The 17,258-nt window shown below is 39.5% G+C and overlaps 2 protein-coding genes across 11 annotated transcripts in view; one reads left to right on the forward strand and one right to left on the reverse strand.

Moving 5' to 3' along the window:
* The window catches only part of CFAP210 (cilia and flagella associated protein 210), an 18,739-nt gene extending 12,451 nt beyond the window's left edge, over positions 1 to 6,288 (reverse strand). For 2 of the 5 annotated variants that reach the window (XR_015797257.1, XM_088146710.1), the window contains exons 1-5: positions 5,937 to 6,065; positions 4,499 to 4,716; positions 3,881 to 4,054; positions 3,598 to 3,791; positions 884 to 1,040 (exon numbers count right to left, since the gene is read on the reverse strand). Coding sequence is in view for 4 of the 5 variants with exons in the window: in XM_088146710.1 (XP_088002836.1) it covers positions 884 to 1,040; positions 3,598 to 3,791; positions 3,881 to 4,054; positions 4,499 to 4,716; positions 5,937 to 5,994 (801 nt within the window). In the remaining variant the exon portion in view is untranslated. Of the gene's footprint in view, positions 1 to 883; positions 1,041 to 3,597; positions 3,792 to 3,880; positions 4,055 to 4,498; positions 4,717 to 5,739; positions 5,813 to 5,936; positions 6,091 to 6,161 lie in introns of those variants that run through there. The other 3 variants (XM_088146709.1, XM_007421849.3, XM_088146708.1) reach the window with 3 other exon arrangements.
* PHOSPHO2 (phosphatase, orphan 2) lies at positions 5,580 to 11,045 on the forward strand. 6 transcript variants are annotated; one of them, XM_088146712.1, is made up of 4 exons: positions 5,580 to 6,189; positions 6,831 to 6,959; positions 7,743 to 7,850; positions 8,425 to 11,045. In XM_088146712.1, the coding sequence occupies exons 3-4, from the start codon at positions 7,809 to 7,811 to the stop codon at positions 9,169 to 9,171; spliced, it is 789 nt and encodes a 262-aa protein (XP_088002838.1). In that variant the 5' UTR covers positions 5,580 to 6,189; positions 6,831 to 6,959; positions 7,743 to 7,808; the 3' UTR covers positions 9,172 to 11,045. The 6 variants fall into 6 exon arrangements, with proteins under 6 accessions (XP_088002838.1, XP_088002837.1, XP_025030305.1 ...); XM_088146711.1 differs by lacking the exon at positions 5,580 to 6,189 and adding an exon at positions 6,192 to 6,221; XM_025174537.2 differs by lacking the exon at positions 5,580 to 6,189 and adding an exon at positions 6,199 to 6,607.
* Positions 11,046 to 17,258: the final 6,213 nt, after the last annotated feature.

Raw genomic sequence — 17,258 nt, forward strand, 5'->3', positions numbered from 1 at the left:
CTGGTTGTCAAGCTCCCGAAACGTGGCCACGTGACCATGAGGGGGCGGCACGATGTTTTACAACATCTGGAAGTGCTTTACAGGCCATAGAACACCCTTTCTGAGGCCGTCGTAACTTCAAACCATTGTTAAACGAACGGTCGTTAAGCAAGGACTACCTGTAAAAGCATTTGTGCTGCTTCAACAAACCTGAAAGGCACGCTGTTCTGCAAGAAAGAAGCAAGAAGCAACAAACATATTAATGTCATCTCACGCATACATACATTTTAGGAACTATTTGCAGGGCAATTCCCTGCAAGAAATATAATTAAATGCTATTTTTTCTCACCGGCTGCAAATCTAAAGCACAAGACAGTTCAGTCAGATGCAGAAACTATATTATCTTCTGGTCAAACTCCACCATGAAGCAAACAGGTGACGACATACAAAAGTGAAACTGTCTTTATGTTTGCCAGCAGGGGGTTAAATATTATAGTTCAACAGCATTTTCTACCACTTAATCTATAACAGAAATCACTATTACTATCAAGACTGCTTGATTTTGAATCAGTTCTGAAATTTTGAATCTCTCACCTTCCAAAAATGCAGGCTGTTGATTATGCACCAGCTCTTTCTCCATTTGTTAGAAACAGATCTCTGAACAACTTGAGAGTATTCAAAACCTGCACCCCTAAAACTCTCTTGAATATTGTAAGGACCAAAAAGTGCTCTTTAGATTGGCACAGGTAGCCTATTTTGGATTATGCTTCCATAAATCTCAGCAGCATAGCTATTTAACAAGGATTATGGGAACTGTCAGCCTAAATATCTGGAGGACAGAAGTTTCTTACCTCTACTTTGCATTCAGCTTCAAGTATTTGCTTACTAGATTCTCACAACATACCAGATGTGCTTGTCTCCGTTTAATCTTATCTTTACGTTCCTCTTGCTCTTTTTCTTGCATTTCCAACTGATATAACTTAGTCAATGCCTGAATGTCTTCTCTTTCTTTTTTCTCTTCTAATCTGCTTACATTTGCTAGATGTTCATGTTCTTTTATCCTAAAAACACATAAAGAGAATGAGCATTTACTAATGTGTAAAGCAGGCATGGGGAGCCTATGGTTCTCCAAATATTGCTGAACTCCGTATTCCTCATCTTCAACAATGCTGACATGTTGCTAAGCATGCTAATTCAAGAACATTCGAAGAGCCATAGGGTCCCCTACCTATCTCTGAAATTCATCAACGATTCATGGAAACGGCATCATCATCCAAATGTATTGTGGTAAATACAGTCTTCAGTCTTTTAGTCAAACTATCACCAAGATTCCCAATATTTTAAAGCAAATGTTGAAATCTCCAAACTACTGCTAAGTCTGTCTCATAGGCCAAGTACCCCCTTCATACATGTAAGAGAATGATTACTGAAAACATTGAAGACAAGAGCAAGTTATTCTATGAAACATATCTGGAGAAAAATATAGTTGCAAAGAATGTTGCCAAAGAGAGCAAGGAATGGCTAAGACTAAAAAAGGCAGGGAAAACACAGAGCAATTCTCTCTGTATTTGTTAAATGTTTGGGGAAGTGAAATGGCTGAACAAGAAACCTCAAGCAGAGTGAATGGCATTAAGAATAAAAGTGATGAAGTGATTTGGGGTGAAACCAGAGAGAGGGAATGCTGGAAGGATAATTTTAAATGAAATTTGCATGCAAATGATAGCGATACATCAAAAAAAGGATTTGAAACAAATGCTATAAATGTTAGTGTCTGAGAAAAAATTGTAAAAGAAAGTAATAAATATTATGAAAATGTTGAAAAGTAGTAAGGCATCAGGTGTAAACACTGTAAGTGGAAAAATATGTAAATATGTGGTTTAGTTATGGAGTGGCTGTGTGACTTGTTTAATATGAATGTGAAGATTGCGTCTGTGCCGGACAGATGGATGAATGATGGTAAAGGTAACAACCATAAATGCAACTGCTACAGAGGAATGAATTTGTCAGTTGTATCTGGAAAGGTATTTGGCAGAATTCTAACTGAAAGGTTATGAGAGGTGACAATAAGAGAAAAATTGGGAAGGGCAGTGGTGCTTAATGCTGCACAGGTGGTGGAAAGACCAGATTTCTGCTCTCTAGTAGATTAATGAGAAAGGTATGAATGTGAGAATGTTAATTTATTGTACAATTGTTGATTTAGAGAAAGCATATGATAAAGTGACTCGGCTAGAATCATGGAACGTTTTGCACAAATATGGACTTGAGGATTAATTGCTGAATATAAGACCAGTATGTGATGAAAGTAAAACATGGGAATAAAGTGAGTTAGCATACTGAGCAGGGAGCAAAACAAGGATACATGATGCCATGGATAAATGTATAAATACTACTTGTATCTATATGAGAAGTGTTTGGGTTGGAGATTTTGACATGTAATTGTATGTGCAGATTATGTCATGTGACTGGTTGAGAATCTGAATGATTTGCAGGGAATGCTAGATAGATTGTAAGATGCAATGACAACATGTACCTGAAAATGAATGTTATTAAAGACCAAGGTAGCTGTTTTTGACAGTGAATATGGAGCAAACAATCTCAAGGTTTACATAATTGGCAATAAGGCCAGGTACATGAAATTATGTATTCTGATATGAAAAGATCGACAGAGAAATTTTAAGATGTTCCAATGCTGGTAGACAGGTAGTAGGCAATACAGGTAGTCCTTGTTTAGCAACTATAATTGGGACCAATAACTCAGTCGTTAAGAGAAGTGGTCACTAAGTGAAACTGTGACTGTGCTTATGATCTTACTTCAGCTTTCCTTTGCTTTACAGACCTGTGAAGCTCATGTTTGCAAGGATTGTTCGCAAAGTTACTTTTTCATCACTGTCATAATTGTGAATGGTCGCTGTACAAGGCAGTTGCTAAACAAGGAGTACTTGTATGCAGACTGTTATGTAGAATGGAAGGTGGTCAAAAAAGGCTAACATAACTGTGTATAAGGGCATGCTTCTGCTCATTTTGTAATATAGAAATCCAAGCTGGATATGTCAGGAGAAGCAGAAAATTAAACTGAATGCAATGGGAATAGGGTATGTAGGAAATGTGTATGGTAAAAAAAAAAAGATGACATAGAAAAGAAAGGTGAGAACTTTAGAGAACAAAAGATAACATATGAAGCACTATACAGGCATGGTGGGACTGAGCATGGTTTGCAAGGAGGGAAAGATATGTAGAGGTAGTTAATGATGTTTGTATAAACTAGACTTCATTAGGTTTTCTTTTCTCTTCCTCCTGCTCTTCATTTCTTTTATTCACTACTTATTCTTTTTCTGCGTTTCACATAAAGTTGCTTACCCTGAGAGAGACTAGTATGATGGGTGCATATATACACAAGAGGATCCTGCTCATTGCAACAGCTGCTCATTTAGAATGTGTCTGAATAAAAGTTTGGTTTGGTTTTTTTGCCATTAGCATAAATGAAAAGGACAGACATAGTAGGAATGTCTGGAGGAAGAAAAGAAACTAAGTACTAAAACAGCTTAATTTTTATATCGTTGTTTTGGGGGGGAAGAAATATTTTTAACTTGGCAAAGAATATATTTCTCTTATATTTACTGTTCCAGTTGATCATTAGCAATCTGCAGCCTCTTCATATGCTGTGTTTTAGCTTTTTCTTCTTCTAACTGTACAGCTTTTAGACGTTCACGCTCTATTGCTTCATCCTTGCTGTGGTGCAGATTCTTGATTTGCTTCTTAAATTCCATCTGAGCATCTCTTTCCTTTAAAACTTCACTAAGTAATAAGGCTTTCTGCAAAAGAAATGTTTAATGCTTAATAGTCTTCTACACTTGTAACATGGCCAAAAATTAAAAGGAAGAAAAAGTGTAAGCTATATTACATGAAAGCCTTTCACTCTATCATTTTCATAATACTGTTGCAATTTGACTTCTTCTATTTTCTCTTTTCTCTTCTGCGCTTGGTACTTTGCTTCTTCGAGGTCAACCTTTCTTCTTTCTTCTTCCTGTCTCTGTTGCCGCACTTTTTTGGCTTTCAGTTTTTGTTGTGACATACCCTGTGATGCAAGTATAAATAATCTTATTAGGGATATTAGTAAAAGTGGGATAAAACTGGCATCTTTTAAAAATAATACCAACAATACTTACATAGTTTTAAATAAAATAATGCCGTTTTCCCTTTTAACTCTGTCTAACATATCCCCATCTCAAGGGACACTTTTACTAGGATCAGCTGGGTTCTCTATTCTGTTTCACAGAAGTTTTGTCATCAATTCTGATGACAAAATGCAACCATATTCCAACTTATCATGTTATGTTCTACCTTAGAAAATTCCAGCTGCCAAAAGGGTTAGTGTGATGCTCCTTTCGTCATTCTGATGAAAGTAGCAAGGGCCTTCAGATGCCAGTACAGAGATATGCAGCAATATCAGTCAAAAACCTGGTGAACAGATATGTCTTAAGTGGAGTCAAAAGCATTGGCATTCACAGATTCTTCTTACTGCAATAGTGTTGGTCCAATTATTCACAAGTGCTTGAGACTTTAAGTGCATATCTTTCCGTGCTTTCCTTTCAGCGTGAATCCGTGCTGTTTCTCTTGCACGAGCAGTGAGGCTGTCTTGAATTCTTTGCCATTCTGCTTTGGGCAAAATAGTTATCTGGCGAAGATCTACTCCCACTGGAAGAAATATTCCTTCCATCACATCATCTTCATCATTTGCTGTGCAGGAAAGAAAAATACATTAAATAAATAATGTGTTAGAATGAGCAGCCAAACTATTGTAAGATTTTTCAGTTTATTAGGTTTTTCTCTTTTTAAGCTACATCTATCTTTGTTTTTAATTGTCTTGTTTTATAAACCACCCAGCATCATGACAGATTGGGTGGCTTATAAATTCCATACATACATATATGCATACATACATAAATCCTTTACTTGCAAAACATGGCTTTAATGCCCAGCTGAGTCTTCAACCATGCCTAAATTATGTATGTACTGAGTTTTACAATTCAAGGCTAAATATTTTCATTCAGAAGCAACCATGTGAATTTTTGTCCCAAAAGATTTAAAGAGGAACAGGGTAGGAAAGGCTAGGACAGGTGATTGGGGAAAGGGGAATATTTAATTTCTTTCCCCTCAATGGACAAGGGAAAATGTTACATGATATCTCTGTGCATAGAAGAAAGGAGATCTGAAAAGCAGGCAATAAGCTGATCTTATTTTCACTGGGAAATTCTATGGCACTTTTCTACATAGCACAGAAATTGAATTACTTTCAGTGGCTACACACTAGAACAATTTGAAACTTCTCACCAGTTAGAACTGGGAGGCGTGGCTGCAACACTATCCATAAGATGAAAAACAAACCTTAATTCAACTGTAGTCAGTAGTTTAAGCCATAAAATAGTTTATTCACTAACCCATGGTTAAACAAAGCATGATTTACACCAGTGTTTTTCAAACTTGGCAACTTTAAGATGTGTGGACTTCAACTCCCAGAATTCCCTAGCCAGTATGCTGAGAATTCCCCAGCTGGCATGCCAGCTGGGGAATTCTGGGAGTTGAAATCCACACCTCTTAAGACCCCAAGTCTGAAAAACACTGACTTACACCAATACACTATATGACTTCAGTCTACCAAAGCTTACACCACCTGGGTGATTCTGTAGGACAATGCGTAAGCCTATCTTAAGGAAGTAAGTACTCTTAAGGAAGTCTGACGGGTCGTATTCTCTTTCTTACCTTGGCAGGACAAGGACTGAGGAAATCAACCGCAGCTAATACAGATGCAGGGACTTCTCCCACCTCCCTCCAGGACCCAAGGAAGAAATCGGTGGGCGGGGATAACTGCCTACGTTGGGCTCTAGCTCGGGCGCCCAGCAATCCTCCCTCCCTGCGCCACCCGCTCGGCGCCTCTGCCTCCCTTGTGACAAACTCACGCGTAGCCTCTCGGATCTGCCCCTTGCGCCTGCCGAATCGCACCTCGGGGCGAAGCATCGCCCCCGTGGCAACTGGAAAGGGGAGGCCGCGCCGAGACGCCCCGACCAAAGCAGTGCGAGGCAGCAGCGTTTTCGGCGGTTGCCTGGCAACCGGGGAACCGCTGGGTGGGGAAGTTACGCGACGCTCTGCGGCCGGTAGGGCGCGAGACTTGTTTGAGTGCTCACGTGATCTGGCGTGGCAAAGACGTTGCAGGTCAGTTAGGCCGGGCGTCCGGCTAGACGCCGGTAGGCCGCCTTCTGGCTTTCTCTTTTCCGGGCTTGGGGCGGCTGGATTCTCTTTTCCACCTGCGCAGGCTGGCAGCTTCTGCCCTCACTCGTCCGTCCCCAGGCTTTGGCCGAAGCTAGGAGGGTGCATTCGGAAGACGGGCTGCCTGCGAGGGATAGGTCTGGTACGGCGCCTCCGGGGCCAGTGGCCCAGGCAAGACCTGGGGCCGGCTTTGGCCTCCTGCCGGAGCGGTTTAATTGCCTCGCAATGAGTGACTGCTCCGCACGCGAGGAGCCTTCGCGCATCGCCCGCACCTCATTTCCCCACGGCGTCCCTGGCAGCGTTGCTTCCCTAAGACTCCCTGCGAAGGAGAGATCTGACGGGTTGATGGCTCGCCTTTATAGCGGTTGGTGGCTTTTGTAAAGATACCGATCGTACAAAAAGAAGCTTAAACTGCTTATAGACTGCTGCGGACAGTTGAAAAGCTTAGGGAAGTGCGGCTGCCTTCATTCGTTAACGACTTAAAATGTGGCCTATATAGATTCTCGCCTGGCAGACCCGTTTATCTGCTAATGCTTGGCAAAGCTTTGTGCTGTTTCTGACTTTTCGTTCCATTCTTGTCCCTGCAGAACAAGATGAATTGCTTCTCTGATAGTTCATACTTGCCAGGCTGTCCGCTGCTTGCAAATAGAATGAGTGCTTTTGTTTGCCTTAAGTCTGTTCCTGCTGACCTTATAACGAAACGTTTATTTTTAAATGTAAGTGCATTTGTTCCAGTGACTATAAATTACTTAGGAGAGTATGGATGTTCATTCTGTGCTTTGCCTGTTTCTAAACAGTACCAAAAGCAAGTCAGAGTCAGTGTGGACTATGCCACCTTAATTGCCCACATATTTCTTTTCTGGCTTGATCTTTTATGCTACAGTATTTTCAAAGTGGTTCCATGACAAATGTGAAATTCACATTTAGAGTCCAGTTATGCTTGGTAAATTTCAAAGAAAATTGAAGCTTTTCAGCCAAATCTCATCTTTCAGCAAATATTTTTTAAATTAAAACCCATACATTGGTGCTGTAAAGTCAGGTATATGTTAGTGTAATGATGGATGTCTTCTAGCTCTAACGGTTAACATCCATTGTTACTCCCAACATATTTGGATGAAACCTGGTTGGAGGAAAGATATTCGGCTCTTTCGTTTAGAATCCCATGCTACAAATGGATTCAGAGAGTTGATATTTCATAAATATCTATAAAATCTAAGTATGATCATAGAATCTGGCCTTTTTTGATGATAGAGTCCTGTTTGTTGCATACACAAATAATTATTACATCATGTTATTCTAAACTCTGAATAATGTGGGCTTTGTGTTTTGTTCATCTGTGAACCTCACAGGTTAAGATTAGCTAATTTATCTTTAAACCTAATCTCATCTCACACAAGGTTGTTGGTAAAATGTGCAGGGAAAACTTATATGTCTTCCTGAGTTCATTCAAGCCAGATCAAAATAAGAACGTACATTTTCTTCTGTCTGTCTGTGTACAGTTAAGTGGCTTGCAGTCATGTTCGTGCAGAATTGAGATAAATTCACTCTTTATTTGACTTACTCCAATGAATTCAAGTCTCAGACATCAACCAGTGAGTATCACTAAGGTATTGTGGTCAATCTTTTAAAAAAATTATATATCTGTATCTATTTCTGTCTCTGTATCAGTTCTATACTTTTTGAAAATTTAATGAAGCGTCCTGTCTTTGAGGTCACGTTATCGCCATTTGTGACCTTCCCAGCCAGCTTCTGCCAAGCAAAATCAATGGAGAAACCACGATTCACTTAACAACATGTGATTCACTTAATGACCATGTGATTCACTTAATGACCATGGTGATTTGCTTAATGACCATCACAAAAAAGGCTGTAAAATAGGGTCCGGTCATGTGATGTTTTGCTTAATGATTGCATCGCTTAGCAACCTAAATTCCAGCCCCAATTGTGGTCGTTAAGTGAGGACTACCTGTATGGAGCTTGGACTCCTTCCTCTTTGAAAGATATTTGTATTTTCAGAAGCATTCAGATGCATTTTCAGAAGCATCATGAATTATTTATGTATAAGACTCAGTATTATGTTTCTTGCTGAAAATTGTCTTTCCAAGGCCATCAGATGAACATATAATTATAGAAATGATTTATTTCATTTATAATTAAACAATTATTTTTCCTCATTTCCAGGGTTATACTTACCCAACAACAATGAGATTTCTATTGGTTTTTGATTTTGACCATACAATTGTAGATGAGAACAGTGATACCTGGATTGTTAAATGTGCACCTGGTTCAAAACTTCCTGATGAAATAAAAAACTCCTATCAAAAAGGACACTGGACGGAATATATGGACAGAGTCTTTAGATACCTAGGAGATAATGGAGTAAGAGAAGAAGAGATGAAAAGGACTATGACAACAATCCCATTTACTTCAGGAATGATAGATCTCTTAGATTTTATTGGCAAACACAAAGGCTTTTTTGATTGCCTAATTATATCAGATTCCAATACTGTCTTTATTGACTGGATTTTAAAAGCAGCAAATGTTTTTCAACTATTTGATGAAGTGTTTACAAATCCTGCAAGTTTTGATAGCTTTGGCTATCTTTCTGTACAGAATTGTCATATCCATGATTGTACAAAGTGCCCCATAAATTTGTGTAAGAGGAAAGTCTTAGAAGAATTTTTAGAAAGCAACTTAACATCAAGAGTTAAATACTCACAAATTGTATATATAGGTGATGGTGGGAATGATCTGTGTCCTGTAATGTGTTTAAAAAAGAATGATGTTGTTATGCCACGTCATGGGTATATTTTGGAGAAAATGATTTCTCAATTATCTCAGGATCTCGTTCCATTGGAAGCATCAGTTCTTGTTTGGTCATCCGGTGTTGAGATACTTGCCTATTTAGAATTGCTTATAAAGGGATAGTTCCCATTTAGCCTGTCAATAGCAAATTGGTGCTACTGTTTTGACCTTCTCATAGTAGAACCCTTTCTTCATGAATATTAGAAAAATAACATTTTGTTTACATAATTTTAATTGATTGTCTTCCCTTGTACAACATCAATATATGGTCAGATAGAATGAATAATTTAATGAAGCAGATGCCAAAATTATTAAATGTAATAGTTATGTAACATCTATGTCATTTCAGATGAACTATCATTAAGGTCTGTTCTATGATATATGATAGTAGGTTCTCTTTAATTATATATTGGACATTTATTCGGCCTGGGGCATGATAGCATACACTCAAATTGCCTCTTATCAGTGGAGAGGGAAAAGAAGCAAATCCCATTGTGTGAGTGGAAATCCTAATTGCCATCAGTTGCTGCTTTTCAGAAAAATAGCAGAACGTTATTTCTTAGAATTGAAAATTGCTTTTATAGTCCTGTAAAATTATAGAGAGCCAAATTATTTTCTGTAACCAATTACAACAGTTGGTTGGAGTTGAGCAGCATCAAAATTGAATGAATGCATAAATAAAAATAAGCTCATGTCCATTTTTTTCCTATTTAACAAATATATTCCACATCAGTCGGTCTGGTCAAAGGTAATGCACCATTAAAAATAAATGTGGGCAGTACTGAATGCTGTTTAATACCATCTGATTTAACTGTCCATATAAGTGTTTGTTTTATCTGCAAATAAACCATAAAGAATGTAAATGAGAAGATGCAATGAGAGAGATGTATTTCTTTTCATAAGTAAAACACTTTATATGTATGCAGCCCAATTCTGTGCATGTTCACTAAGAAGTAATTCCTAATCTAGGCCAGTGGGACTTATTCCTAAGTAAGCTACATAGGATTGAAGCCTTAAAAATAAAATTAATTATGTAAAATGAAGAGTATAATGTGTCAGTGCCACAAATGTAACGTTATTGCTTCACAGTGAAATTTGTTGCTAAGGCACCACATTTCTTAATCTTTGCTAATACCTGTGAAGTATAATCCACCTTTTTATGTAATTTTGGTAGTAATATGAAGGTGTTCTAGGAGGAGGACTGTATTAGTATATGGTGGCAAAAAATCTGGTAGTACCTTTTCCAACTAGCAAATGTTATTAAAAGGTGTAAGCTTTCATGAGCTGCAGCTCAATTCTCAAAAGTTTATGCCTTTTAATAAAATTGGTCAGTTGGAAAAAATGCTGCCAGACTCCTCTTAATATGAAGGTTGTATCTGAAAGTTTTGAAAAAGGGCATAAATTGATAAGCAGTTTTGTGTTGATCTTTTTAACCTATTGTGAAAAGTAAATGTGTGAAAAATAGTTTAATATGTGGATTTGTATATTTGGATAATGTATTTTTTCAGTTTAAAAGTGTAGTGAAAGGAGAAGATAACAAAAATTAGCTCAGTATTAGCTGGCTTCCAGATCTTACTAAATTTATGTTGGTCTTCTTAATGAATAGGTTATTTAACTACCTACTAAAATTCAGATATTGAGTACATTGATACAGTGAACAGTGGATTTGCTTAGAAAAATATTTCACTTGTTATTATTTGAAATACTATGTGCCTACTAGAACTTTTGGAATATGTGTACTATTTAAAATAACAATGATTAATTTATCCCATTTGTAGTTTGTATTTAAACTTATGCTTATATAAATAATGATTAAATATTTTATTAATGAAACTACCTGTTAAATATTTTGCCTTAATTGTAGAATATAGCTATTATATAAATCAACAGAAGCACCATACTGGATCTATCAGATGTTTAGCTGATTAGTATAAAAAGAACATTGGTTTTCTATTTCTTAGTCTGTTGGGGATGTACTATATATTAAAGCATTTTCTAACGAATTCTTCTCCCCTAGTTTTAATGAGGTTTACATTGCATTTCTTCCCAATACAGGTGAGGACCCTATTACAAGTTCCACTCCACTTATTTGATAAGCATGAATGCTGATTTGAACAGTTACCTTGGCCCATGGATTACAGTTTATACTTCCAACCATTGTGCATCCAGCTCAGGCTGATTTATAACTGGGCTATCAGGATTCTGATATTTATTGTTTAAATAATTCATATGAAGGCCTATTTCACAGCAGTGACTCTGGCTGGTGGAAGATTAAAAATCAACAGTTACAAAGAATACCCCATGACTCGAGGTAAATAATACATTCCAATCATAAAACCACATCATCAACAGTGCTTGCCTAACCTCCTGGCCCAACAACCAGGGGAAACAGGCAGGTCTTGAAAGCCTTACGAAGGGCTAACAGAGTCAGAGTCATCTAGGTCTCTAGGAGGATGCTGTTCCAGAAGGTGGGCACTGCCACAGAAAAGGCGCTACTCCTGTTTCCAACAAGATGACATTGTTTAATAGAGGGGACCTGGAGCATGCCCTCTGTTAGATCTGGTGGGGTCAGCAGAAACAATGGAAGAAATTGATATAATAGTTTTACTCAGAACAGACAGAATCCAACAGCCATTTTTTTCTCTGGATACTTCATATGATTATTTCTGAAACAAGTTTTAAGTTGCTCCGGGATTTCCCCAAATTTAATGCTTATATTCTTTCCAGTATTCCCAGTATTTGGAATTTATCAAGAACTATGGATTCTGTGCAAGTCAGTGGCTGAAAGAATTATTATACAACACTGAAGAGACAAATCTATGCCAGATTTGCTGAGTGGGTTTCTATTACTAAATATATATTGTTCTAGTACTATATACATTTTTCAATTATTTTCTTTTCCAAAGAGAATGGCAAGTAAAAGGGCTTTTGAGCAATATAGTTGATTTTGTAAACTACTTTTTTCTACATTACATCATCGGGATTATATATATAACAAGTGAAAATGTAATTATTTATTTAATCAATTTATATAGCTGCCCATCTCACCACAGGCAACTCTGGGCAGCATACAACAAGGCTAAAAACAGTAAAATACATTAAAAATATATAAAACAAAATAAAACAGAATAAAAGGAAGTTAAAAATAAGGGAGCCACCTCACTAATTCCCCTGTCCCCCGGGGTCCCCAGGCCTGCTGGCATAACCAGGTCTTAAGGGACCTCCAGAAGTTCAACAATGACGAGGCCTGTCTCACCTCAGGGGGGAGAAGATTCCACAGTGCAGGTGCCACAGCAGAAAAGGCCCGCTGCCTGGGGCCTGCCGAACGTATTTCCCTAGGCGATGGAACCCATAACATGCCCTCTCTGCTGGATCTGGTAGGATGGGCAGATGAAATCGGGGAGAGGTGGTCCCTCCTTTGGTGTAATGCATAAACATTTCCTCATTAATTTGCCCTGTGTGTCTGTGGAGACACACATAAAAAGGGAGAAGCTTTTATCACTTGGTTGTGGCCACCATCTTGACTTTTTTGACCCCTACAAACACTCCTGGATGTTTATGAAGATAAGAGGCTTCATTAGGAATCAACTCTAGTACAATAGGAATCTGTTAGAACCCAGTTATCTCCTAAGATAAAGTATTTACCATTTTAAGAATTAACGTGTGCAAGACTAGGGGCAGTAACGGGAAATTTTATCAGAGTGGGCCATCACTGAAAAGGCCCTGTTCTAAGACATTATCAGGCTATGTTCTGATTACAGCTACATATCTCAATTCCTGGCATTCTTATTCTTTTTGCTATACTATTTTCAGCATTTCAAAGAAACAGCATGAAAGGTACCAAGCTGTGAAAATGTAGAATGAGGATAAACATAGAAGGCCTCTTTTGACTTCTAATGGTTCCTCAGTTTCATAGATTATATAAAATTGTAGCTATGAGGAGAACAAAGCCAAACAAGGACTAAATTTGAGGAAGCAAGGATTGTCTGCATGGGTAGAAACATGTGGAGACATATAGTGAATGGTTGGTTGAAGCTTTCCTGGATCGAGCTTATTTTCTGAGAAAAGTTAGGTATTCCCAGCAAATCTAGAAAAGGTGGCTAGTGTAATTAAAACACCCGGCTGGTTAAAATATTTACCAAACCTTTACATTTTGGAACATCTAACATACCCAATCAGTCCAGAGTTAATTAGTTCCACAGCTGGATGTACTTTACTAATGATTGACTTTTCTTCAAAACAACGTTCTTGAAATATATGTAGTTTGCACATACTGCAAAAATACCATAAGATTTTGTCTAGTGGATTCATCGGTACTGGAAAATGAAAGCAGTAGAGTTAACCAAATATATGCAGAAGGCCCTATGTTCATTATGGAATCACTGACAGCAAATCTTTATCATGTATGATTGGAGAACAGTTTTCAGGAGAGACACGCAGAAGTACTGGAATCCTGATGACCAATAATTTGGGGGGTGGGTGTGCCTTCAAGTCAATCTTGACTCCTGGTGACTGCCTGGATAAGTCCCTGCAGTTTTCTTGGCAAGGTTTTTCAGAGGTGATTTGCCCTTGCCTGCTCCTTCCTACAGCTGAGGGAGAGGGCCTGGCCCAAGGCCACCCAGCTGGCTTCATGCCTCAGGCAGGACTAGAACTCTGGGTCTCCTGGGTTCTAGCCTGATGCCTTAACCACTACACCAAACTGGGTTTCTAAGAACTATTTAGTAAGGCTTATAACCAGCACCCCCTTCATGGATCACTGCCTTGTCGTGGCGAAGGGGCTTGCGTAACTCAGTGAAGCCATGAGCTATACCGTGCAGGGCCACCCAAGACGGACAGGTCATGACAGAGAGTTCTGACAAAATGTGGTCCACTGGAGAAGGAAATGGCAACCCACTCCAGTATCCTTGCCAAGAAAACCCCATGGACAATGTTAAAAGGCTAAAAGATATGACGCCGGAAGATGAGCCCCTCAGGTCGGAAGGTGTCCAATATGCTACTGGGGAAGAGCGGAGGGCAATTCCAAGTAGCTCCAGAAAGAGTGAAGCGGCTGGGCCAAAGCCGAAAGGACGTTCAGCTGTGGATATATCTGGAAGCGAAAAGAAGGTCCGATGCTGTAAAGAACAATACTGTATAGGTACCTGGAATGTAAGATCTATGAACCAAGGCAAGCTGGATGTGGTCAAACATGAGATGACAAGATTGAACATCGACATCTTGGGAATCAGCGAACTGAAATGGACGGGAATGGGTGAATTTAATTCGGGTGACCATTATATCTACTACTGTGGGCAAGAAACCCTTAGAAGAAATGGAGTTGCACTCATAGTGAATAAGAGAGTGGGAAAGGCAGTAATGGGGTACAACCTCAAAAACGACAGAATGATCTCAGTGCGTATCCAAGGCAAACCATTCAATATCACAGTCATCCAAGTCTATGCCCCAACCACTGATGCTGAAGAAGCTGAAGTTGACCGCTTCTATGAAGACCTACAACACCTTCTAGAACTAGCACCAAAAATATGTCCTTTTCATCATAGGGGATTGGAATGCTAAAGTAGGAAGTCAAGGAGTAATTGGAATAACAGGCAAATTTGGCCTTGGAGTACAAAATGAAGCAGGGCAAAGGCTAATAGAGTTCTGTCAAGAGAACAAGCTAGTCATAGCAAACACTCTTTTCCAACAACACAAGAGACGACTCTACACATGGACATCACCAGATGGTCAATACCGAAACCAGATTGATTATATACTTTGCAGCCAAAGATGGAGAAGCTCTATACAGACAGCAAAAACAAGACCAGGAGCTGACTGTGGCTCAGATCATGAGCTTCTTACTGCAAAATTTAGGCTTAAATTGAAGAATGTAGGGAAAACCACTAGACCACTCAGGTATGACTTAGATCATATTCCTTGTGAGTACACAGTGAAGGTGATGAATAGATTTAGAGGATTAGATTTGGTAGACAGAGTGCCTGAAGAACTATGGACGGAGGTCCGTAACATTGTACAGGAGGCAGCAACTAAAACCATCCCAAAGAAAAAGAAATGCAAGAAAGCAAAATGGCTGTCTGATGAGGCTTTACAAATAGCTGTGGAAAGAAGGAATGCGAAAAGCAAGGGTGAAAGGGAAAGATATAAGCAACTGAATGCAGATTTCCAGAGAATAGCCAGGAGAGATAAGAAGGCCTTCTTAAATGAACAATGCAAAGAAATTGAGGAAAACAATAGAATGGGGAAGACTAGAGATCTCTACAAGAAAATTGGAGATATGAAAGGAACGTTTAGTGCAAAGATGGGCATGATAAAGGACAAAAAAGGCAGGGACCTAACAGAAGCAGAAGAGATTAAGAAGAGGTGGCAAGAATACACAGAAGAACTCTACAAGAAAGATCTTAATGTCCCTGATGTCCATGCTGGTGTGATCACTGACCTTGAGCCAGACATCCTAGAGAGTGAAGTCAAGTGGGCCTTAGGAAGCATTGCTAACAACAAAGCTAGTGGAGATGACAGTATTCCAGCTGAGTTATTTAAAATACTAAAAGATGATGGTGTTAAAGTGCTGCACTCAATATGCCAGCAAGTTTGGAAAACGCAACAGTGGCCACGGGATTGGAAAAGGTCAGTTTACGTTCCAATTCCAAAGAAGGGCAACGCCAAAGAATGCTCAAACTATCGCACAATTGCACTCATTTCACATGCTAGCAAGGTTATGCTCAAAATCCTACAAGCTAGGCTTCAGCAATACATGAACCGAGAACTACCGGATGTACAAGCTGGGTTTCGAAGAGGCAGAGGAACTAGAGATCAAATCGCCAACATTCGCTGGATCATGGAGAAAGCACGAGAGTTCCAGAAAAATATCTACTTCTGCTTCATTGACTATGCAAAAGCCTTTGATTGTGTGGATCACAACAAACTGTGGCAAATTCTTAAAAAGATGGGAATACCAGACCACCTTACCTGTCTCCTGAGAAATCTGTATGCGGGCCAAGAAGCAACAGTTAGAACCGGTCATGGAACAACCGATTGGTTCAAAATAGGGAAAGGTGTACGACAAGGCTGTATACTGTCACCCTGCTTATTTAACCTATATGCAGAGTACATCATGAGAAATGCCAGGCTGGAAGAATCACAAGCCGGAATTAAGATTGCAGGGAGAATCATCAACAACCTCAGATATGCGGACGATACCACCCTAATGGCAGAAAGTGAAGAAGAACTAAAGAGCCTCTTGATGAGGGTGAAAGAGGAGAGTGCAAAAGCTGGCTTGAAACTCAACATTAAAAAAACTAAGATCATGGCATCTGGACCCATCAATTCCTGGCAAATAGAAGGGGTAGAAATGGAAGCAGTAACAGACTTCATTTATTTGGGCTCCAAGATCACCGCAGACGGAGACTGCAGCCATGAAATTAAAAGACGCTTGCTCCTTGGGAGGAAAGCTATGGCAAGCCTAGATAGCATATTAAAAAGCAGAGACGTCACCTTGCCGACAAAGATCCGCATAGTCAAAGCTATGGTTTTTCCAGTAGTAATGTATGGCTGTGAGAGCTGGACCATAAAAAAGGCCGAGCGCCGAAGAATTGATGCCTTTGAACTGTGGTGCTGGAGAAGACTCTTGAGAGTCCCCTGGACTGCTAGGAGGTCAAACCAGTCAATCTTAAAGGAAATCAACCCTGATTGCTCATTGGAAGGATCGATAATGAAGCTCAAGCTCAGATATTTTGGCCACCTAATGCGAAGAGAGATCTCTTTGGAGAAGACCCTGATGCTGGGAAAGATTGAAGGCAGAAGGAGAAGAGGACGGCAGAGGATGAGATGGTTAGATAGCATCACTGAAGCAATGAGCATGAAACTGAGCAAACTCAGGGAGGCAGTGAAGGACAGGAAGGCCTGGCGCAATATGGTTCATGGGGTCACGAAGAGTCGGACACGACTTAACGACTAAACAACAACAACAATAACCAGCACGTTGCCATCACCATTTTTGCAGCATCTCCAGGAGTGGCTAGGCCAGGAGAGGAGATGGAGCAATTTTATACCTGGTGAATGTTTCTCAGGATTGGCTGAAACTCTGGATAAGCAAAGCTATTGTTTCCACTTCAGACACCCTAAGCAAAACGGCCACCATCCCTGGGCAAACCAGACGCTGTTCTAGCAACACTTTCCTTTTTCCTCCTGGGGCCCAGAAGCAGCAGGCAACCGCTGTG

Source organism: Python bivittatus, unplaced genomic scaffold, assembly GCF_059951505.1.
Source record: "Python bivittatus isolate LINGU-HERP-01145 unplaced genomic scaffold, Pbiv_v1 ctg000480_np1212, whole genome shotgun sequence".
NCBI lineage: Eukaryota > Metazoa > Chordata > Lepidosauria > Squamata > Pythonidae > Python > Python bivittatus.